Below are 24,290 nucleotides of genomic sequence, written 5' to 3'. Positions count from 1 at the left end.
TTTCAAAGGCTGGTTAGACTTGAACTGGGAAAAATACCACTAGAAAGTCAACCAAGAATTGGTTTGCTTATATACTGCTTACTTTTAGCCTTCCAGCCAATCTAGCCAATCTAGCACATGAATTTCCTGAGTTTACTTTCATTCAACACATGAAAGTGCTTTATGAACACTGACAAAAAGTGACATCCCGTTTCTGTTTCCCAGAGCTAAACAGCTGGAACTGGGAAGTTAGTGAAAATTTCCTCTGCAGGGGAGCTGGTCTAGTCAAACTCAAGAGCAGAAGTGAGAGAATAGTTTCTAATGATGACACAACCCCTAATTGTATAGATCATCATTTCAACTCAGCTGTAATAAAGCATGTCCACACAAAAAGCTATTTGCATAAACTACTCTTAGCCAGGCCAAGTCCTGCACCCACTGCACTACACAATGGAACCTAATACCGACCTCAGTGAGCCAAAGGTGTGGTTCTCAGTTGTGTGGGAGTAGGACCAAACTCACAGTCAAAAGCCTGGCACAGCAAAAAAGAAGCACTGCCAAACTAAAGAATTAAGCTTAGCTTAAGTCCCTGGTCTGCAGATAATTCTCCTCCCTCATGCTCTGACTGCCCGCTCCTGAACACAAGACAAAAAACTTTGACTGGAAGCTCCAGCAAGACTTTATTCAATGGTATACAATAGCAAGAAATTAGCATGAAAGAAGAATTGTATACACTACTGACTTTCCAAGTCACTAAAACAAACCCATAGTGACAAGAGCAACTGAGTTCGATGACATAACAAGAAGCGTGTGACCATCTCTCTAGTGTCCATACCTGCAAATAGATAATATGTTAATGTTTTTTTAAAAATTACAATTCATAGTAGTGCTGGTTTGGGTGGATTTATTTTCATTCTACCACAGCATAATTAGGATGTAAATGGGATGAAGGTGAAATGTTGTTAAGGAAATCTTAGGATGTTCTCCACATTTCACTTCCCCTAAAACATCTACCCAGACACCAGTCAGAGGAGACTGACAATCCACAGCACCATGTGCAAGAGATCTCAGTACCAGTTATCTTTTGCCCTGAATCCCACTTCAGATATATCTGGCATGTAACAAAGCTTGTCACAGCCCCGGAAGTAACACTGAGCATGCATCAGGAGATATTAATTCATGTCTCCGTTTCTCATCATCCTGCCCGTGCAATATGAAGTGATTAGCCAGGCAACATGGACTCAATTTTCATTGTGTGTTCAGGAAAACGATGGTACTTCATTTGTCACGTCCATGATGATTTGCACACCTGACTGTGTACCAGAGCCCAAAGACAATCCTCAACAGTTATAATACCTATTTTGCTTTGTTTCAGTCTGGATTCTGACTGGAACGAATTTATTTTTTCAAAAAGTTAAGAAAAGATTAACAGATAGATGGTGCAGAATGAAGTAAGTGATAGGCAAACTTCCTAACTATTCTCAATGTACAATTACCTCTCAAAATACGATTACCCCTCAGAAACCCATTCTTGGATCTCCTACTGCTATTCTTAACATGAGACCTTTAAAAAACATTAAACAAAACAAACAATACAGAAATTATGAAAAAAATGGGCCAAAGCCACAGGAATGGCCTTCCAGATGCTAGGAAATCAGCTGTATTAATCTCTGAGGCTATCAGAGTTATAAAACAAATCATCAAGGTAACAGAGGGACCCAATACAATGTCTGGCACCTCAGCAGAAACACTCTGGAACCCAAGCAGATGAATTCAGGTAATTCTCTAAACTCAAATTGCTCATGCAGTGGCACAGTATCCACCTGAGACTCCACTTCTAGCTAATTCCATTTCTCTCCTGCTCTCTATTCTTTAGAGAGAATGTCAATAGAAATCACTACTTTTCAACAGCTCTCACATACCCCACAGCTGTTTGGACTTCCTTCAGAGCTCGCTTAGAACCAGGTGCCTAAGGAAAAGTCCATATACAACAAGGTGGAAGAAAAAAACCTCTCTGAACAGCAACTATACCCTCAGACACACCAATCTGACATTGATCATTTGTATTTACGGGACAATTGGACTTTTCATCTTGAAATCTGTGCAGGATACGTACTTTTGGAACTCCCATTCCCTGTTGTCCAGCGGACATACTTGGCGAGTTTTGAGCCAGCGAGAGATGCAGTGGAAGTGGAAAGCGTGCTGGAAGACAAAGTTCAGATCACATAATTTCAGAATTATGAATGCATCTCAATGTGAAAACTACCATTGAAAGCATCACAGTAAGAAGAGAGTAGCAAGAGTTTACAGGCAAAGGTGGGGACAACTGATCAGTCAATTAGCTGGTAACCACCAAGAAATTGATCCACATTTTCAAAGAGGAGGAAACATTAGTGAAATGGCAGCAGGGAGCCTGTTCCACAGTGCATGCAGTGGCAACTGACTGACTTCTGATGAAGGAGAGAGTGCAGAGTTTAGCAGCTGCTAAAATTGGCAGAGCAGATGCTGATAAGAAGCATAATCAAAAAGAAAAGAGAGGATTTCAGAGTGAGTAGCAGGGATGATATGAATGTACACATGCTGAAGGAAGCTTTCTGTCAGTTTGCAGGAGATACCAGCGCCTGAATAAAAAGGAATTTGCAAAATTAGAAAGAAAAAAAAAAATCTCTTTTATGTGTTTAATAAGGACACCCTTTTCCTTACCCCATACAGCTACTTAAAACCAAGGTTCCCCTTGGTTCCACACACAACATAATTTTGACACTTGAATATCCTGACATGGTTAAAAATTTTGCTCTTGTCCTCTGCAAACAGAATTGCAACATTTAGTCCTGTTCCAGCATTAACACTTTGTAACTCAATCCCACAGCACAGTGAAGATGGGATTGAGGATCAGAATGTTATTCCACTATGGAATCGTTTATCTTCCAACTCAGGCCCAGGCTAGCTAAGAGGTATTCAAGCTTGGAGTTCATGTGCTAGTGGGACCAACTGATTTTATCTTCCCCCAAAACTGAAAGCAAATCACCTGGGTACCCCAGCTTGACTCTTTGAATTAGCCTGCACAAAGACAAATCAAGCAGACTGACATCTAAGTGATCCTATTACCACAGGGAAAGAAAAAGGTATAACTCCTAGGCAAACCATGATCAGGAAAAACATGCTCAGAAGGAAAGATCTATTATTCCTTAAAAAAATAATTAAGGCTCATCTTCTTCCCTTTGCTTCTGTGCCTAATTACATCTCTCCATCTTTCACTTCCTTTTATTTTCTTCCCTCTCTCCTTTCTACACTCTAATAAACATAAGGAATTTAAAGTTCTTATTTCTGGTGGGTTATGTAAAAAATACTACAGAACTCATTCTGTCCCAAGTCTTCAAAAAAGGAGGATCCCCCCCACACGAGCTCCACAATAAAACAGTTTTCCTTACATTGCAGACGCCCCATGCAACTGTGCACTCCTCAGAGGTAGCCGATGCTTGGTTTGCTTGACATTCTATGCCTAGGAAAATAAAGATTGAACAAATATACACAGGAGTTGAAGATGTACATGCAACACTAACTGGTAGATTTCTTCGTAACAGCAAGTGGAGGCATGGGAGGAAGAGCTCTTTTGTGGTATTTAACACACCAGAAAGTATCAAGAGCTATGGTTTAATGTGTACTGTTTTTCCAAAAGCATCAAATCAAAATATACTTAATCCTGATTTCCTCCTTTCTCTACCTTTTTGGTATTCCAAAGTTCCAGAGGGCAGGAGTACATAGCTCATCTGCTGGCAACATGTGTCTGCTTCCCAAATTTCAAGGCTAAATATTTTCATTTTTTCCTCTTGTGTTCAAAGAGACAATCAGTTGACAGTACATTTACTTAAACTTGTTAACCAGGTTTTTCTCAATATAAATTCCTATATGTTCTTGTCACACATTGTATACTTTATTTGCAAATTAATTTGCTCATGTAATGCTGGAGTTTGCCTGTCTTTATTTTATAGTCTTGTGATAGGTAAGTACATCCCAAAAGTCCACAATAGGAAATACAGTATGGTTTGGACTTTTTACACCGTGGAGCTGAGTACTCAGGAGGATTCCCCACGCCCCCACTCCAACTATTTATGAGTTTGGGTTATGTTTTGGGCTTTTGTGTCAGATAGCGTGGATGAAGGAGATGAAAAAGAGTGAAGAAAGAAGGAAGAACAACACTGAGAAAATAAATCCTGCAAGCTGGTTCTCCATTCTAAAGCCTGAACAATTCACTTCTGCTCCAGCTCAAGAAGGAACTTCAGAAGAAAAAAAGATATTTCCAACTCCTCCACTGTCAGCAGCACAAACCTATGAGACTAACATTTTACTCCTTGCTAAAGGATGCTTTCTGTAAGAGTCAAGCCCAAATAATTTAAAAAGACCTGCTGATACGTGATCAGCTTCGAACTCAACACATGAGCTTGCTGCTTTCTTGTTTTGCAGATTTTTTTTTCCTAGCAAAGATGTCTGAATGAACTCCAATTCTCTGTCCACTTTTTGTGTGCTTGAATATGCTTAGAGAAAAGGAGTTTGATTCATCACTTAAAGATTCAAAAACTTTCAAATCGCACAGGTTTGGCTGAAAAATGTAATCTCTATTTGTCCTGTCCTATTCATCCCTTTCTCCATTTTTCAGGTGTGGAGGTGCACAAAATAAAAGAAAGGCCCATTTTTTCTGAGATGCAAGAGACATCAGTTAACCTTGGTCACGAGGAACTACTCAAAACAAGACTGATGTCTAAAGAAACTCAGTAGCAACAGCTGTTCTGCAAGATCTGAGTGAACCCGTATTTATCATATGGTTTACATCAAAGATATGATATACCACAGCAGAAAGTCCAAAGCTCAATCCCTTGCCTGCCCATAGAAGAAAACAGAATCCAGTACTTCTGAAAGGTCTGATGTCTTAATTCCTGAATCTCTCAATACATACAGAAATAAAACAAAATCCGATGAAGAATATGGAAGATGCTCAAGACCCTTGAAAAACTTAAATTACTTTGGATACTTGTATAAAATTCTACACCTGAGATTGTTGCAACAATTTTACTGTTACTACGGTATAGACTCATGGGGCATAAGATATTAGCTTTTATATATCTGGCCAGAGTCTGTACAGCAACAGATAATGGTGAGAAGATGAGTAGAAGGAAAAGATGAGGAAATTCTTCAGAAGGGAGGAAAGTCAAAGAGTAAGCAAAGTTTAACTCAGACAGCCTCTATGACAGCAAGGAAAATACTCCAGCATATAATATACTTATCTTGTTTCTTCTCTTTTCCTTCTGGAAGCAAAATACTGGGCATATTAGATGTGAAGTCCATCTAGCCCATTTTATGTCATTTTGTCTTTTTTTTTTTTTCCTCCTCTCTAAGAGGCCCTAACCTGAGAGCTGCATGAACACAATTCTTAATTTTTCAGGATTTAAAGGACTCTGTATTTTGCCTGGGAGTGAGAGGGAAGAAAGATGGTTTAGGCAAGGAAAAGAAGCAGCACTGACATTCATTTCAGTGTTACTCAAACTTTCACTGACAGTCTAAGGCATGACAGTCCCAAAAGTTTAAGAGGACAGACGAACTTTTGTGGTAGTGGTTGAGGAGGAGTTCTCTGGTGGTGATGTAAAGCCCTTCCAACAAGACACCCAGATTTAGCTCCCTCATCAAATGCACTGGAGATTACTGCTAGCACTGCTACCTTTGGCTGCAAAAAAAGAGCCTCCCAAAAGCTGAAACACTTTTTGGTCTCGTATTTGCTTCATTTTAGAAAAGGACAATATATCAACAAATGAAAAATAAATAATAAATAAAACACACGGACAAGCTCCATCCTAGAATGAAAGCTGATGATTCTGGCTCTTGAAAGAAAGAGAACCTATTTACCATCTGCTGACCCAAAAGAAGCAGTAAGAGTCAGTAACAGGTACTGGAGGAATACTGAATGACTCTTCTGTTGCCTTGCTTTTGACAGAGTATCTGCAGGTGAGGGCAGAAAGATACAGCTAAAACCCGAAATACCTGTAAATAATTGTGAAAGATGCAATGAAAGCATTTCAACTCAAGGATGCAGAAATTCATCTTATATAATGGCAGCTTCTGAATCTTGGCATCATAAGAACCAGCCTACTTCCTATACATTTTCTATTGCAGAAATCTCCTGTATATTTACACATCAAGAAATAAATCCAAACCCATTCCATCTAATAAACATCCTGAGATTCTTCTTTGGATTCTGTGCAACATATCTGTCTTTGTGAAGCTGGATTCATGTACTTGGCACGTTATCGTCAAAGCAAAGGAACAGTATTTTGATGGCACATTTTACACAGTTCAAACCTATATTGGTCATCTTACTACAATAATACATTACACATTTTAAACCAGAAGATAATCCAGTATACTAAACACACTGCTAACACTCCCCAATTTACCATGTTGCAGTGACAGCACCAGAGAGCAAGCCTTTGAAGAAAGACTAAAGTAAAATCTAAACAGAACCTGGGTCTTTCCAGAGAAGAACGAAACCTAAACACTGAAAGTCTACTTATTCCTTCTGTACACTGACAACAAACCAAACTGAGGGCAGGGGGATCCTTTGAACCACATCATTGCTGAGTCATAAGGCACATGCATGGGGAGAACTGCATGACACCTTACCATTGATGCCTGACTTTACAACATTAACAAACTTTCATTACCATGACTGTATTACTTATCACTCTTCTAATGTTTTCCCATCCAAGGTTTCTCTTTGTTGCTAGGAGTGGGAGACATTTGTATCCTGCATTTTATCAAATTGAATCTTGTGTTGTTCTTCCCTGCACATTCTATTAATTTTTTCTCAATTTGTCATCACTTCACATCTTATGTTTGAAAATCTAATTAAAGGGTTGTTTAACAACATTAATGATCTGTAACAAGGAAGTAAGCAAATCCAGAGCCAACACTGATCTCGGAATACCAATTTAGATATCCCTTCTACTCTGTATGCTGTCAATTTTAGTCTGTCATTTGCAGTCCAGGCTCCTCGTAACATTGCTCATACAAATTAATAACATGTTATGCTTGAGCAACTCAAAAATGAAAAAAAGCTTACCTATGCCATTTTCCTTTACTGTTTTTCCTAATCTACCTATATACTCTCAATCCCCACCCACATATGGCTAGGGCTTCTTAAAATTTTTTTTTTAAGAATTGACAAACAAAATTTACTACTGAAAAGTAGCATCTGTCCATTCTCCTTCCAGCTCCTCCACACCTCTCCTTCATCCCTATTTGCTATTTATAAAAAAAAATTGCAAATATATGAGACTGTATTTGGTCTGTCATGGAAGGTACAATTAATTTTGAGGCAGATTGATAGAATAAAACACACCAGCGTCTCCTATCTTAAAATACATCCCTCTTATCGTGAATAATTATCTTGAATTACAGGATTTTATCTATTTTTTCTATACATTTGGAAATTCTATAAATGTAACTTACGTTCTAATAAATCTTTGAAATTCCATTTGCCTGTCAGCAACATGCTTTCCTCTCTAATATAGCATAAACCTGAGAGACTAAGTAGTAGCCCAGTGTCCACCTTCTTTTGAAACTCCTTTCCGAGATGGTACAGGTTAGAGACACTTAGAAAGGAAATCTTCAATTAAAGGACATCAACTTATTTCATAATCCCTGTTTTTTTAGTGTTATCACTCCCTGTCTAATAACCAAGAATAAACTGAAGCATGGCTAGGCAGTAGCTGGCTCAAAATACAAATATATCTGTCCAAAAGAAGTGAACCTGCTTAATCCATTTTCAGACCAGTGTGTTACAGTGTGTTTTCTCTGTATTAGAAAAAAGAAAAAAAACCACCCAAACAAAGCTTCTGAAAGTAATTTTGTAATTATTATTAAATATGAAGTAAAATCAGATGCATCCTTCAGTAGCTATTAAGTCTCATTTTTCTGAACTGTTTTATTTTCATACAGTCTTATTGACAAGAAGTTGCCAATAGTGTTGGTTCCAAGGGCGACCACATAAAAACAAGTCCAACAAAACTGTTCCAGTGGGATCAGATGAGGCCATCCCCAGGCACTGTCGTTGGACCTGGGCTTGCTTTGGGGGGTTCCACCAGCCTCACATTTTAGAAATAGACGCAAATTTCTATCTGGGGTATATTAAAAGGTCTTCTGTCCCTCATGATTGAAACAAGATGGACAGCTATGATGCCAACAGTACTTTGTCATTTTTGAGGAGAAAATGAGTTTGTACTCATTACCAATACTCTAAGGGACTGAAATCAGTGACTTCATGTATACACTCCTATTTCATGATAGAAATGAACCATCAAGACTATACAGCAAAAAAAAAAAAAAAATTGAAATCAAACCAATACTAACAACGTATTGCTTTTTATTTTGGCATTTGATTACTCTCCTTTGTAAGTGAACAAATAATTCTCTAGGTGTTTAAAAAATTCCCCCTCCTATAACACGTACTAAGTTAGTTAGGTAAGGTAGGTTTTATAGAATGAGGAGTCAAATTAATTTGCTGGTCCATGCCTTTCCTTGCCAGACACAGACACAGAGAATGTTACAAGACTTCATCTTAATGAGTGTCATCAAGAAGTCGATACTCATAGCAACCTCCCCAACTCTGAAATATAATACCTCTTTGTAAGCAAAGCCTGTCAACCCTGAATAATTTCAGTTCCCTTTATTATTACTCCTTTTCCTCTTTGTTGCAGTCAAAATACACTCAGCAGCATCATGTCTGTTGATATGGCATCAAGTAATCCTGCTCTTTACAAGAAAAGGGTGAGGGAAAAGCAGTATGGTGACAGAGGTCACAAAAATAGATTATGAGACTTCAGCATTACATAGCAAAATAATCAGTTACTAACTGAAAGCTTTGCTGAATTATATCCTCAGCTGGGGTAATTTCAGCTGTTCATCACATACAAGTCCAAACTGTCAACTGTGTCCCCCCATTTACTTACATAGATCCATAATGTGGTTTCTGCAAATGGCACAGTTATCAACCACAATGTCCCATGCCCACAGAGCTACGGCATTCCACTAGAGAGAGGGGGAAAAAGAAAAACATAGTTTTGATTCAATTTACAGTGGACAGAAACCCTTGTTATTCTTCAAGAGCCCATGTACTTTTTGAAATAGAAAATCTGGGATATTTAAAAAAACCCAAATCTTAGAAGTCCAGAGTAATTCTTCATCATGAGTTCAGGTTACTAGGAAGCAGTGGTACATTCCTCTCACAAACCTCCCAGACGCAATGTCTCCTTCCCACTTCAAAAACAAGGTAACTCCCACAGTCTCCCCCCCCGCCTCTTCTTTTTTGTGAAACAGATGCAAACACCTGGATTTCTATTCAAGATCCAAAAGCAAGGATGCAGCTCATGCCAAATCCTCAATTCTGAAGGAAAGGACAGTCCCTTGGAGAAATACTAATTCAGATGCCATTTTTGTTAAGAGGAATTCCTGTTATTTGCAGCAGTTCTTCTAGTAATCACCCTTCAGAGCAGTTGGGGTCAAGAACTAAATCTCTAATGCTACTCTCCACTGACTCCTGAATAATCTTCCCTACAAAAAGTTAATAAGCAACAACCTATCAGCAAGGCTGGATATAAAAATTTCAAACTACTACCAAATTAACCTTTCAAAGACTTCCTTTATACATACAAAAAAGTAATAGCACTATCCCATGCTACTTCAGGGGAAGGGTTTGAGGACTTTAGGGCAAGCTATGCAGAAAAACATGATACCTTTTTATTCCTCCTGACAAAACCCATAATCAGGTCTTTTGTAAACTCATTAAATAAATGGGCCTGCCTTCAACATACAAAGCAATCCAAAACATTGTACTGGTAATTGGGATAATCTTCATTTACTACTTAAGTAGTATAGATTTTTTTCCCCTTACATTTTTTCAGTATATAATTGTACTGACTGTACTATAGTAAATCTTCCCTTTAGTAAATCTTCTCTACTGTGTTCCATTTCCATCTCAATGTTTTCATTGCTTCCCCTCAGTTTGGGACTCTGAAGGAGGAATGCAGACTTCCAAGTATTGATGAGCAGTATTGGACTTTGATAAGCTTTTAAATTTTTCATTAGTACCTATATAAAAAGTATTCACAATACTACTAGATCTTTTAGGACATGCACCAGTAGTGATCTAATTTTTTTCACCCATCTTCCAACTTCAAGTCTAGCTGGCCTTCTGGCTGAGGTACTCATCTCATCATCCATACTTCAAGGCAGCTGCAATAAAAGTTCTCAGCACCCTTACCTCTCCCACATGCTCCAGTACTTAATTTCTTACCCCATCATGGTCTACACTGATGACCCACAGACCTGTACTGAGCCACACATGCAACAAAGGTCTTGGTACTTTGCTGGGGAGGAGGAATGCCACTGACACATAAACAGTGCCACTTCTTATACCTCTCATTACATCTGTCCCTGTTTCCAAAGGACAAGCAATTATGTCTCCCAAACACTTCCTTCTGCACAGATCCAGGGGTTTCCATCATCACTGATGGCAGCTGCATTTCAAACAAACTCATCTACAAGCAGGAATCCCTGGAAATGTTTACTGATATCCAGTCTAGGGGTCGCTTTTCCTCAAATTATACCTTAGTACAAGCCCACACAATCTCTCCCTGCTTGTCTACATCCTCATGAAGAGCCTCGGACCATCACCACGACCCAGCTGACAAATTGGTGGCACTGGATAGGAGAGCGGTATTATGGCTGCTCTGAGTGAGGAGGAAAAGCCAGGGTGGCATGAGAACATTTGCTGACTAACACGTTGTTATGGCTCGATTTAAATATGAATGAGAAAAAAAGTCGGCCAGAGACATTTGTAGAAAGCATTTTACGCAGCACATGGGGCAGCCCGGGCGGCTGGGCCACAGCGGCCGGGGGTGATGGGGAGGCGGAAGCACTCCAGCGCTGCTTCCCGGCCCGAGCTGCCCAGAGGATGTGGGTACGGAGCAGCCGAGGCCCGTCGGGGCCGCAGCGCCCGAGGGGAGCGAGCGGCACAGCTCCGACCGCGGCATCCCCCGGCCAGCACGGCCCCGTCGGGACCCCCTGCTCCCGCCCCCGCCAGCCGCGCCCGCTGATTGGCCAGTTCGCGCTGCACGTGCAGCAGCCCGCCTCACCCATTGGCCCGGGCGCACGCCAGGACTCCCCGCAGGCCTCGCCCCGCCCCTCCCACCGCCCCGGTGCGGAACCGGGTACCCGGCTCCGTGAGAGCAGAGGGAAGTCGCCCCCTCCTTCGTCCCGCTCGCCGCCATCAGGCCGACCCCAGCCCTCCCCGTGCCTCCGGGAGCAGCCGGAGGAGGCGCCGGCGGAACCTCACTTTCTTCACTTCGAAGCGCTTCTTGCCGGCGCCGCTGTTGGTTCCGCTGGGGGTGTCCACATCCATTGCGGCCGCCATTTTGGGTGCGTGAGTCGGCCCGTGCCGCTCCGCGCGCGTGCGCGGTGGGGCGGGGCGGGGGGACGGAGGAGCGGGAGGGGGTGGGAGGGGTCATCTCATGGCCCCGCCCCCTCTCCCGCCGCGCCCCTCGCCGGCAGGTGGGGGGGGGGGGGGCTGAGTGCGCGGTCACGTGAGGGTGGCCACGTGAGCGCGCGCCTGAGGGCGGCAGCCAGGGCGGGGCCGCGAAGTTACCTCCGCGCTCCGCCAGCCGGGTTCGGGCCCTCGGTGTAGCACCTCGCTAAAATCCCTTGGCACTCGCCTTCCTGCCTTCATCATATGAGGGGCTTTAGCCGTCAATAAACGTCTAGCTTGTTTTCGCCCATCGTAATCGATGCAGAATGAGGTGAGGCCGGCGGTGTTGCTGCTGTAGCCCTTTTGTTCTCCCTCAGTCCAGGTTTTTTTAAAAGGAACATGGAATTGCGGGAGACAAGATGCGCAGCGTCCAGGTTACGCTTACGGCGTGCAATTTGTGCATACAGTAGTTACAGTCAGCATGGATTTAAAGGTGCTGCCAGAGCTGCTCAAGCCTTGCCTGTTCTCTTGGAAGGCTGGAGGCAACAGGCACGGGAGCTGGTTCTGAGAGCTTCCTCCATCAGTACCTTTCCGAGAAGGTCAGTGGTAGTATTGCCCATGTTATGGAAACTGAGGGCAGTACGCTCCCCAGCAGGACAACTGCAGATCTTGAAATTTTACCCAGCTTTGCAGGTCCCTGGAGATGTGATCTGTCTGCAGAGTCACCCCTTCTAAATCCGTTTATACACTGTGCTGCTCCATGGATGTGGGAAAGGGGAGATTGTCAAAGCACTAAAAGGCCATTTTCTTGCATAGATACAGGGGAGCAATATCTGTACTCTACCTCTCATAAGTACTTGGGCCCAAGAGCACTGTTCTGGTCTGTCTCCATTGTACCCATCTTGCTGTGTGCATACAGCTTTTTCCTGAGACCCAGTGCTTTCTGGGGTGGGGTGTCTGGCAATCTCCAAATAAACTTAAGCCTAAAGTAGGGACCTGCAGTAAGAACGAGATAATGCTATTATTGGATGTGTTGGGATAATTTTAATATTTGGATTGGGATTCATATTTGAAAGACATGTAATGCTTGTGCCTTGACTTATGCACAAGCCTAAATATTGGCAGGGTCAGGCTGAGCCTGAAAGTTGCACAGACAATAAAGGTAAGTTTGAAGAAGAAAAATGCCCTCCCTCATGTAAACACTCTTTTAACACCTCTCATTACCTATGTGGAAAGCTTCCATTTCACTGAATGGAAACAAATTCAGGTTTCCATCCTATTGCTCTGTATTCAGGACTATTGCAAAGGAGTATTTTGAAAATGGGAGGTGGGTGCTTGAGAAAATGTATTTTTCACCTTCAAAAAAATAGCTCTTTTCAAAGCAGAATTTGCAAGATTTCTTATTAATAGACACATCAATTCTAACCCTAGTGTGTATGTGATGTAATGTGTATGTCTATGTCCCCAGTAGGACATTCCTCAGTAAGAAGCCAGGACATTGAACAAACGTGTAGACTAGGGCATATACATTCCAGAGAAATGTTAACATTCATTTTCACTTTAAGTGACTGCTGCAATATAAAATGATACTCTCCCCTCCTCAGCTGTTGTCACTGGGGGAAGTGGTTGCCAGTGGGTAAAAGCCATGCAGCCAGCAATCATGTGGTCTGGATTTATCTTTCAGTATCTGGCAGCAAAAATAATGTAGCAACACAGATCTCGAGTTAAGTCTTGCTAAAAAGGTGGTGGTGTTCTTAGGAAAACAAAAAAGATAGCAAACATGGTGCAGGACAGAACACATATCTGCATGTTTAATTAATTAATATTTACTTATCTGTGTATGCAGTTACATTTTACCAACAAGTGCATTAAGAGATCTCCAGTACACTTTGCAAAGTGAAATTAGTGACAGTATAGTCCTGCACTTCATAAAAAGGGCTAAGCTACCTTCTTTTCTACACATAAAATAGTCTGTTTTCTGTTGATTTTAGTGTTATCTCCAATCTCTTTCCTCCTAGGAAAAGTGCATCTCCTCAGACCTGTTTTGCCCTCTTAAGGCTGTATATTATAGAGGGTTGTCAGAAGCTGCTGCAGGAAGAAAGGCTGCAGCTTTGAAAGGCATCAGTCTCAAAAGAAGTATAACACTGTGGTCCAAATTACCAGGGATGCTTTGAAGAATGGATCATTTTTCAAATCTCTGGGACACGCAGGGGAAGAAGAGAAGGCTGCCAAATTGAAAAGGCAGGGAGACAGACAGACTAGGTGGCATGTGACAACTGCTGTGAATATGGTTAGTCCCAATTAAAATGAGAAACTCTCTCTCCCAATTGTCAAAGATTGTTCCAAAAAGCAAGGTACCAACAACCTTTCAAAACCAGTGTCTTGGATTTTGGTCACTGCCCTTCTCCTTTATGTTCATTCTGTTGGCAGATTGTTTATTTTTCTGCAGTCACCAACATTATCCTATGTGGGATTTATCCCTCAAATGCTTCCCTCCTCCATACGTGCACTCTTTGAATGCCTGTGCCTGACTGGACTGCTGTGGAACTGCTCCTGGAGGGATGGCTGCTTGCAGCCCTGGCTCTACACCTGCATGGGGACTGGGCAGAAGGCCTGGTGGTGTTCATACTGACACAGCTTGTCCCTCCAGAGCAGAGGGATCCACATGGCACTGGGAGGATCCCCCAGAACTGAGTTAGAAGGAAAATGCAGACAGGAAAGGTGGATTTGCTTAGTCCTCACTGCCTGAGCTGTTTGCAGCACCAGAGAAGATGAACACTTACCATGACTAATCCTCCAATTTGATGGGGTCTTTCTGGGGCACTGGGGTCACTTAGGAAAGAAACTGTTCTGAAAGAGAATTGCAGCACTTTCAAACACTCTTCAGAGCAAGTCATGAGAGTAAGAATGGGCCTTCCAAGACTGCCAGGAGCAAAGAGGGGGAAAAAAGGGGAGGTGGCCCTTTTCTAGTGCTTACAAACCTCAAGTTTTCTCTTGCCTTTCTCTGCTTCACCCTCTCGGTGCTGCCTGCTTAAGGTGTGGTTTCAATGGTGCCCTAAGCAGCGTCAAGCAGGAATTACCTGGTATATGGGACTAGTTGCTAGTCAGTGGTTGCCATTCAAGGAGCAAAAATCAGGTGCACATTATTACTTTTTAAAGAACTGTAGGGCTGACTGGCTGGCTGCCCTCCAGTTGCTGATGCTAGTAAAACCATTTGAATTGGCTAAGTTGGGATTTCTAGCACCCTTTGCTTTTGGATGCACAAGCCCACAGACAGCATTCACAAATCACTGTTGGGGCAAAACTGAATCTACGGTTATTCTGTGTTGCCACAAAACACAACCTCTCACCAAGGCTCTGTACCAGTCTCTAGCATCTCCAGCTGATTCAGTGTGCTTGGCATAGGGAAATTGAATTCAGAGACAGAGCCAGAGGGGTAGACTAAGCAATATATCCCATAGATTTTTGAACCAGACTGTGCTTGCTTTCTGTGGAAACCCAAACTCCCCGCCTCTGTGTATGTCTTCCAGATGATGGTCACATTAAACCCCATATAGTACCCCTGTCTTTGTAATCCATTACTAAAACCTCAGGAGAGAATGGGAGCCTCCAAACTGGCTAAAAAGAACAGATGAGGTTCTGAGAGAGGAGCAGGTTGTAGCATTTAAAGGGATGGTGACTAATTGTCACTCTTCCTTTCTCCTGGCATTTTTAGCTGCTTGATAGCTAAAATAACACACAACCATTGTGGCAGCCTGCAGGACAGTGGGTGCTTGCAAAACCCACGGTACATACTAACTCTGCCCAATCTCCTGCAGGGAGTCTTTCCCCCCACATGAATAAACAAGCAATTGGGGCTGCGGCTGTAGACTCAGCGAATGACATCGTCCCCACAGTGGGCATCTCGGGCCCCACATCACGCCTGACAATCAGCTGCAGCTGATACAGAGAAACATGGTGAGGACAGAGGGATCCCAGTGTGTTACCATGAGGATGTTGGGCTGATTACATTCTGCTTCAAGAAAGGGCTTGTAGCTATCCCTCCTGTGCATGAGCACCCGTGTACTCCCCATCCTAATCCTTGCTGAGGAGCTCCATTTCGGAAGGAATCCAACACCAACCCCACCTCCTTCCTGCCACCTCTTTGCAGTTCTGGGCGTCAATCTGCATACGCTGATCGTATCTGGCTGTGCTGCCACCTCCCGAGAGAAAGCAGCATCCCGGCTTCTGCTCAGAGGAAAGAAAACGTTCCACAGCCAGGCTCCCAGCCTGCACGGAGGGCCCCGGGAAGCCAGGACTCTCCACACCGCCTGCAGCCGGCGGAGGCAAGACGTGGGCCCGAGAGTCGCCACACCTCCAGGTCAGCTGCAGTCTGAGCACCTCAGTTACTAACAAGGTTGAAGAAGCAGGAGGGTGAGACTGCCCATAGCAACTGAGAAAAAAAAGGCATACACAGGGAAGAGTGATCGCTTGGAAGAGAGGAAGAATCTTTAACCTGAGCTGGGATCCCAATGAGATGTGAGAGACAGGCTAGGATTGTAATTGGAAGAGAGGACAAGCCTTTCAGAGGGTAACTAACAGGAAAGCAGTAGCAAAGGAGTGATGATTGTTAACCTGAATAACCCAGAAGAACTGCATGATGTGACAAGAGGCTATGGGATAGTCCAAGTGCAGGAGATGCACCATTTGAGTATCAGGTCACAGTCTGGATCAATTTAATTGCTCAAACAAGAGTTTTCAAAGTGCCTTTTATCCATTTAAGGAGGATACAAAAAAGAAAAAAAGGACAATGTTATGATAACTCAATAGAAGTAGTTATATTCATTTACTACTGCATGTAAGCAACACTGGAAGATCTGCCAGGCTAATTAGCAGTAGCCAGAAAAAACCACAAGAGTAACCAAGGTAGTAACACAAGCTTGCCTGCATGTAAATCAATAAACTCCTACTGATTTGGGAAATCCATGAACCTTCAGAAACATGAGGGGAGGCAGTTCCAGACTGCTGCGTGGGAGACACTAAAACACTGTTTACAGATATTCTTATCTACAGTTTTTCCCTGACAGTCTTGAATGTGGGAGAGAGTCATACAGAGGGAATAAGCACTAAAATCAGACCAAAAAAAAAAATTCAGAAAAGAGAGGTCTGGAAGCTACCTCCACTGAGTCAAAGATTTTGATGATTTTTGAAAAGGTGACAACCACTGAGCTGTAGCTTTGCATTTGACTTACATATTAATTCTTTATTCTTTTCCCAAGAAATACAGTATGCCAAAATTCCTCCAAAGATCTCTTGATGGAATCAAGTTCCTAACTGCAGGTTCTGCTCAATAAGACACAATTCATTAGCCTTTGCCATCCCTCTTTGTCACAATAGGAAAGATGCTGCTGTTGGTTAAAGCATCTTGTTGTAGTCCCTGGTAGTCATAGCAAAGGCACCATTTGACAATTGAAAACTGTAAAGATCCAAGTTTTTCTGTCACTTTTTTGGTGGGTTTTGTTATTACTCTTGGTTTTATTTGGTTTTAGGCAGGGGGATGTTGAAGGGAGTTCAGATGTGATTTCAGGGAAAAAAAATTGAGCTGATTTTATACCATTTCTTCTTAGAAAGACACAAAGGAATGGGAAAAAAATAGCTGGCCTAACGACATGGCAATTTCTTGTACAAAAACTATATGGATATTACAAAAAAGCCAAGAGTGAGGGAGCCATCAATCCTCTGCCTCCCATACCAGCAGGAATAAAAAGTTGCGGTACCTAACTCAGACAGTCTTCAGAAGGCTGGATTTAAAGTATTTCTGGCATTTAACCACTTTCTGTTATGAATGCCTAGATAAAGACAATATACTGAGGTTAGCCTTGCTTTGGACTTCACTGTAAAGTTCATTACAGCATCTAGGTCAGCAAATCCCACAGGAGATGGTCTCTCTGCTAGTTCTATACTGAACATACCTTGAATGTATCTTGCTGTGTTAAACACCATTTCCTTTAATTTCCAAACTCAGCACAACTGGATCTCCAGAACATCAGTGGAAAGAAGGACAATTTGTGACAGCGAGCTTTCACTGATCAGAACAGAGAAGCTCCCCAATTCTGACCGCTGCAGGAAATGCAGAAAATAGGAGCAAGCAGAGAAGCAAGTGTGAGTGCAGAGCCTACTGCTTTGGTAATTTTTACTTTTGGTAATTTTTGCTTTTGGTAATTTACCACTGCAAAGTGACATTGTCCCTTCTTCTCTCCCCTCCAGTCATGGTGGGGTTTTTGTGGTTTTTTTCTTTCTCCTTCTGCTCACCACATTCATCATTTTATTACTCAACCCAGTTTAAGGATTCACTGACCTGTGCTAGGAGAAACAGGAAAGACCCATAATCTAGCACTAGGAACACACTCCCACTCACCTGCAGTCAACAAGACTTTAAAAAATAAAAGAATAGAACAAGATGCAACAGCTTTGGGGAGGTTTCAGCAATACACATAGAAAGTTCTATGAGTTTACTCCACTTGGTACCAAGGATTTAATTCCTTTACCTCAACATATAGAAATACTCATGAGTTTCCATGGAAGAGCCTTATGTTCGAGTTCATTCACATCCCACAACCTTTTGCGAGTCTGCAACCATTCAAGATAATCACTTGCACAGGTTTGAATAGGAATATTTTAAGTAATTTTGAGGAACCAGGAAAGCTGGAAAGAGGCCAGAAATCTACCACTACCACACACATCCAAACCATCAGCCATCACCACCAGACCCTTTTGAATCCCTGGAGGAGAAAAAACAAAGGCCCAATCTCTTACGTCCCTTTGTTCATAGGAGAACCTACCTTTTAGATATTTAGATATTTGGAATTTAGATAATTCTCTCCTGCTGGGGTTTGGACTGGCAAAGAGAGCTCCCAAATGTCCATCAAACAGCAATCTTCAGTTAGATAGGGGTGCGAAACTGAGGAAGAGCCCTTAAAACTCTTCTTTCATACAGCAAAACCGTCAAAATAATTAAAACATTTTGGAGAGTATAAGGAAAACTGTTCACTTACTTTCCTCAGTTCTAGGACAGGGGAAAATGGAGCAGATGACAATTTATCTGGATAAGAATGCGTAAGAGAGGTTGAGATAGCCTCCAGAAGTTCAGGAGTGCAACTTGCATTCCCATGTTATTGGATTAATAATTGAAGTAGTTGCTTATACTAAACCAGTTTTCCCTCAATTTACTGGGCTATATTCTTCTATTTATTTCTTTCACCCCTGTTTTCTCTCACAGCCTGTTTTATTGTATGATTTTATGATTGTCAGTGATTTTAAACTCAGTCATTAAAACCCAGGTTTACAGGTTTGCTGAAATGTAGAAATTATCAGGTAATCTTTCCCTTCTACAAATACCCATTTTATTCCATCTTATTTGCATTACCAATCAATATGGAGTGAAGTTCATTTTGCATCTCCCATTTCTTTGCTCTGAGAACAAAATCTTTGAAATCTCCCTGTAGACTTAAGGGCTGTTAAGATCAAGGGGCTTCTCTGTAGTCCTGCAAAGGTCTTCAGTGATGTTTTAGGAGAGAGGAGTAATCTACACCACGAGAACACCAAGCTCCTGCAAAGGTAAACTGAAGGTTGAAAACCTTGGATATCCTAATCCCTAGCAAACATGAACTAGAGGAGATTTCCTTTAAACTCACTTTGGATCTTTTAAACCCATGAGATATGGGGGAGGCTTCCTCCTGCCAGAATCTGGCACTTCTGCCTTGTTCATTACAGTTACAGCTGCCAAGAGAAAAGAGTAAAAAACAACCATCATTTGACAGTGAACAGGTTTACAAACACAGCTTTTGGCTGAACCTTGGATGTTTGTTTGGAAGCTTTTTACTGTGCTTTATAGTCATTCCTCCTTTCCTGACAGGGATGAACAGCTTTCACTCCATTAACTGTATCTCCCTTGGGTTCTCTGTTCAAGTTAGAAAGAAAGTTCTTGAAGAACTTGGAGGGCACATTTGGGACTCGTGTACAACACAACAGTGGTTTGTTTGCAGTGGCTTAATTTAAATTGGATTTCACATCAATTCCTTGAACAGCTGAGGAACCCTGTGTGGACACACTTATTTGCCTTAAGAGTTGTCTAAAATCAGTTCCTAATCAATTTAAGCTCCACTGATCAGATTTAAATGTATACTTAAAAGGTCAACACAACCTTTTGAATTGATTTAATGAAATGATATTGAAAGCAATGCTTGAGTAAACTGGTGCAACTCTGTAAAAGCTGTCTGAATTAGCGTAATATGGATTGTCAAAAAATGGAGAAACATCTCTCCCCCTTGAAGTTTGCAAATTCAATCTCTTGATTGAATGCTAGCAAGATAGAGGCTGATGGATCTCTCCCCTGATGGAGCCTCATATTGATTTTATCATTAGATATACAAAACAAATGCCTAATTCAGTAATAGGCACGTTTTATGCCTTCCTTTAACAGTGTTGATCTAAACACTACATATATACACTTTAGCTCAAAATCACATATATTCCTTCTTCAATAGGAAATTTCAAAATTCAGGAATGTTTTTGAAATCATGATCTTTAAAAGATTAGAATCTAGGAAGATAGGACCTATGAAAAAATTTAGAGAAATAACAGCATGAAAGAATCACTTATGTCAGGAGCCTATTTCACTCTTTAACAGGTGCAGATATCCATCATAAATTAAGCTTCATTTGTGCTGAGTGGTTGAATTGCTGAGGAATCAGTTTATTGGTATGTGAAATATTTACTATGTATAGCTGGACAGATACCCAGGAATTCTGATGAAGCCCATTAATGCATAAGAGAGAACATCCTTTCCTTGTAAGACTTGAGAAATCATAAGCTTTGCTCCTCTCAGTATCTTATACAGACCTTTTAAAAACTATCCGACTTGTCCATAGAAATGTATCTAGAATAACTATTAAGAAGGTCTTTTTTGGTAGAAAATGTTCTCTCTTCAGGAGAGCTGCTGTTATAGACGTTAATATCCAAAATAAAACCCGCTTTTATTTAAATTACATTTTTTTGCCCCCTGTGTAGAAATTGCCTTTTTCTTATAGAAAGGTGAGAAACCACATGTTACTTTGAACAATTTCAGATGCCCAAAAGAGAAGAGTGATACTGGGATCACTTCAAAAAATGCATTAACTTAGAAGTCAATAACTAACATTTGGCTGGGAATTATTTGCATGTGTTCTTTGAATAAGGAGCGCCATTTACTGTGGATTTCTGTATCTGTGGAACAACGAAAATAATGGTACAAAGGTAGAAGACACTTCTATTTGCTATCTAAAAGTTTTGGGTTCCCACCTGTAATATGAGATCTGGGTTTGCTATCTAGAATAATTGATCTTCACGACAAATACAAGCAAGTTAAGCTCTTAGAGTGTTACAATATGCAAGGAAAAAAAGACATCAACAGCAGGTTTACACAGACAAGAAATGTTTCAAACAAGTGTAGGCCACGTTCATTGCAGCTGGGGAGCCACATAAAAAACCCAACCAAAATTAAGACAGCAGTAAGAGCCGGTATGAACTGTGCTATATTAAAAAGCTAATACTGAGAGCCATGAAAGCTCAAGAGTTTACACGAGCAACCTATAAAATGCTAATGTAACTAACACCAGGGAACTCTGCAGAAACCATCCCTCTGCAAATTCAAAAGTATATTAAAAAAAAATCAAATTATTTCCAGGACAAGAAATAACACATGTATACAAATTTGCAAAGTTAAATTTTTTAGTCTCTTCATAATGTACAGGCATATGCCACCAAGATATACATATAATTTTCAAGAATATGTTTCTCTGAGATGGAAGTGAGTCCTCTGTCCCACCTGATAAAAACTGCCTCTAAGTTCAGGGAGTCTGAACATGAGTAGTACAAATGTCATTCCATCCTCTAAACCTTGTGGCTATGCAGTGGTCTGCTCACACATCTGAAGGACTGCTATAGAATGGCTGTGAACAGTATGATTTTTTAACAGATTGTTGTCGCAGTATTTTGCATGCTTTGTTCATATTACATGGAAAAGAGTAGGTGTGCAAGGCAGAGTATGTATCTGTGTGCTGGCTTTGAATTTACATTGGGGACATTTCAACTTCTGAATGGTCAGAGAAAGAGTGTATAAAAAAAGGCAATAATTTTTTTTTCTTTTTTTTTAATTTACCATGAGGCACAGAAAACAGGTAGAAAGCCGTCAAGGGTCAAATCTTCCCTTTTTTCCCAAGAAGATACAAACTGGCCATGTAACAAAGGGATGAAGTGTTTCTCCATGAACACTGCACGCATTAGGCTAAACCCATCGCACTAGTTAATTTTAACTAAAATTGCAGAATAAATGAAGAAAGCATACTTTTATTGTAACCTTGAGCATTTTAATTAAAAAAGGAATTGTGGCTTCTGCCATGAGCACTAGCACATTCATAGAGACGTGCAAGAAAGACCTTGCATTCTCACAAAACGGACATTTCCTTCTGCCTCACAGGCAAAAGCTCATAGGGAGCCTGTTGCCCCATTACAGCCAACCACCACAGCCACAGCCACTCTCACATGGAGAGTGATCCTTCCAGTAAAGGGGCAGCTGGGAGAAATTTTTTCTGTTATTTGAATGCATCATTAATACTTAATGTTTCAAATACTTGTTAGAGTATGACAGAGAACATCAGTCACTTCCATCAAGACTGGAATTCATGGGAGCAAAAGTCCTTTACTACAACTAAAACATTGCTGGGATAACACTGGGAACACTTGTTCCTATTTCCACAGGCTCAGCAATACTTCAGCTGGCCTTTTTATGAAGACCAGCTGAGGGTATGATACGTAATAGCAGCCTGTACAGAAATCCCACTTCCAGTCAGAGACGGGAACATGCCAGTTCAAGACTAGTCTAATCTCTACTTGGGAGATTTTACACCTGGGAGCAGTGAAAAGAATGCTTTAAAAATATTAGATATTAAACAGCTACAAAATTCATTGCAATTCATATTGTTAACTTTTGTTAATCAGTTCATCTTCTGCATAAAAAAAGCTAGAAATAAAGAATTGACTTCTTCCTTGCCCAGATTTTTATAATAAAAAACGATTTTAATCTTCTGGTTTATGTAACTATTTCAAAGTTGGTGGAAGAGGATATGATATCTGCAACAAGTATAAATTTCAAGAATGCTTCTATTTTGCCATAAAATAATACTCTATTGAAAAAATAATACACTTAATAAAGAAGCTAAGGCAAATTGTTGTTCCTTGACGCTGGTGACCTCTGAAACTTCCTGAAACAGATTAAATATTATCATCAGTCCAGCCACCTCCAGATAAAATGAAATAATGATTTGTGTGCAAGCAGGTTACAAGAGACTGAATGGAAGAGCCCAAAAAGAGAGCAAAATAATTACATGACTGGCTTGAGAAGATAGAGGAAATAATGAATTCATAACAAGCAATAGAGATTATCCATCACTGTGTGCTCAGTTTGCAATTGCTCTGTGATTTAGGCACTTCTCTTGAACTAATTACTGAAGAAAGGAATGCTAAGGGTGTCTCTGCTTCCCCCTATTTGAATTGAAAAGGGAAGTATGCAGAGAAGCACATGGTGTGTGTACATAGGCTCACAACCCTTCTCCTCCAGGTGTGGAATAATGTTTCACTGAGACATCCTCCTGGTCATTGTCTGGGGTTGGGACAAGCTGCCTGCATCAGACCTTCCCTAAAATTTTTTCCAGGGCAAATCCAGGTTATGGATCCTGTAAAATGTCTCCCCTCTTTTTAACTACACTCAGTGGCAGTTGTATCTTCCAGCACACAATCTGAAGCAAGCTTTCCAATGGAAATGTTCTGAAAATACCAGGTGACAGGATGAAAACATCTCTGCCACAGTATATTTCTGATCTGTTAAATACATTGTATCTGGATCAATGCAAGTATACCAAGTGGATGGGAAAACGTTGGAGGTACGCAAAATTTGTATTGTGCCTGTTAGATTTCAAATGTAAAGCAAGAGCAACAAACAGACAATGAGGATTTTAAGGAAAGACCTTTGCTATTGAGGTGGTTAAAGTTATCAAATGTAACAGAACACAGACAAGGTTGGGCCTTTCCTGAAACACCAGATCCTGAATGCAGAATGTCACCCAAAAGGCAACACCGATTCACAGGATTACTTGGTTCTCTCCTTTATACTTATTCTTCAGGTTTGGATTTTTCTTTCACTTTGTGTTGGCATGAGTAGTCTGCGATCAAAGCCAGATGATTCACGGAATAAAGGGAAGACTTGGATAATGTCTGGACAATGCTGGTGTCCTGTACAGTTGCTTATTTTAAGCGAACAAACATGATGGCAAAAAGAAGGGCAGGCAGGGCAGGTCCCAGTGTAGTATGGATCCAGGTCCAGAGGAGTCACTTTGCAGCCCCTTTTGTATCATTACATTTAATTTTTTAAACTCACCAAGATTATGTTAAGTACTAGGGGAAAAAAGAATAAAAAGGAAATGGCACTATTTTCCAGAAGACTTGATTTTCTTTTTTGTATTTGTACACATCCAAGGTCTTTTCTACCAGAGGAGAGTCATGCAACACGTATGTCTCTTCACTGCTCATTTTCTTTCTTTCCTCTCTGGTTCTTTGTCCTTCTTGCTAAACTGTGAATGGCCCTGTTGTGCAGCTCTGGGGACTCTGAGAAATGCGAATGAATTTCACAGTTGTAGACATTTTTACAGAAGTACAATCACAGTTCCACTGTCAAGGCTACACTGAACCCAGAGCAGGTTTATTAAACATGTAAAGCTGCTCCTTA

General features: G+C 41.2%; 1 protein-coding gene and 2 long non-coding RNA genes across 5 annotated transcripts in view; 2 read left to right on the top strand and 1 right to left on the bottom strand.

The window, feature by feature from the left end:
- Nucleotides 1–7,504, top strand: part of LOC116443636 — a 36,205-nt gene extending 28,701 nt beyond the window's left edge. The window contains exon 6 of the long non-coding RNA XR_004240008.1: nucleotides 4,637–7,504. This is a non-coding gene — a long non-coding RNA (uncharacterized LOC116443636). The remainder of the gene's footprint in view (nucleotides 1–4,636) is intronic.
- Nucleotides 635–11,497, bottom strand: RBX1 (ring-box 1). The gene is made up of 5 exons (XM_032107894.1): nucleotides 11,363–11,497; nucleotides 8,979–9,057; nucleotides 3,411–3,481; nucleotides 2,096–2,181; nucleotides 635–814 (listed from the first exon to the last, which is right to left on the bottom strand). The coding sequence occupies exons 1-5, from the start codon at nucleotides 11,438–11,440 to the stop codon at nucleotides 802–804; spliced, it is 327 nt and encodes a 108-aa protein (XP_031963785.1). The 5' UTR covers nucleotides 11,441–11,497; the 3' UTR covers nucleotides 635–801.
- On the top strand, nucleotides 11,232–24,290 carry LOC116443635. Of its 3 annotated transcripts, XR_004240006.1 has the most exons (4): nucleotides 11,232–11,445; nucleotides 15,310–15,448; nucleotides 15,642–15,851; nucleotides 17,496–24,290. It is a non-coding gene; the product is annotated as an uncharacterized LOC116443635 (long non-coding RNA). The 3 variants fall into 3 exon arrangements; XR_004240005.1 differs by having other exon boundaries at nucleotides 15,642–24,290; XR_004240007.1 differs by lacking the exon at nucleotides 15,310–15,448 and having other exon boundaries at nucleotides 15,642–24,290.

Source organism: Corvus moneduloides, chromosome 4 (assembly GCF_009650955.1).
Source record: "Corvus moneduloides isolate bCorMon1 chromosome 4, bCorMon1.pri, whole genome shotgun sequence".
Taxonomy (NCBI): Eukaryota; Metazoa; Chordata; class Aves; order Passeriformes; family Corvidae; genus Corvus; species Corvus moneduloides.
Note: the sequence above shows the minus strand (reverse complement) of the source record. Positions and strands in the feature narration are given on the sequence as shown.

Bases quoted from the DNA above. Each gene is read 5' to 3' on its own strand.
- RBX1 (XM_032107894.1), bottom strand. From the start codon at position 11,440: ATGGCGGCCGCAATGGATGTGGACACCCCCAGCGGAACCAACAGCGGC. The intron at 3,482-8,978 runs GTAAGTAAATGG...TTATTTTCCTAG, and splicing joins AAACCACATTATGGATCTAT to GCATAGAATGTCAAGCAAAC. The intron at 2,182-3,410 runs GTAAGGAAAACT...TTTGTCTTCCAG, and splicing joins TTGCATGGGGCGTCTGCAAT to CACGCTTTCCACTTCCACTG.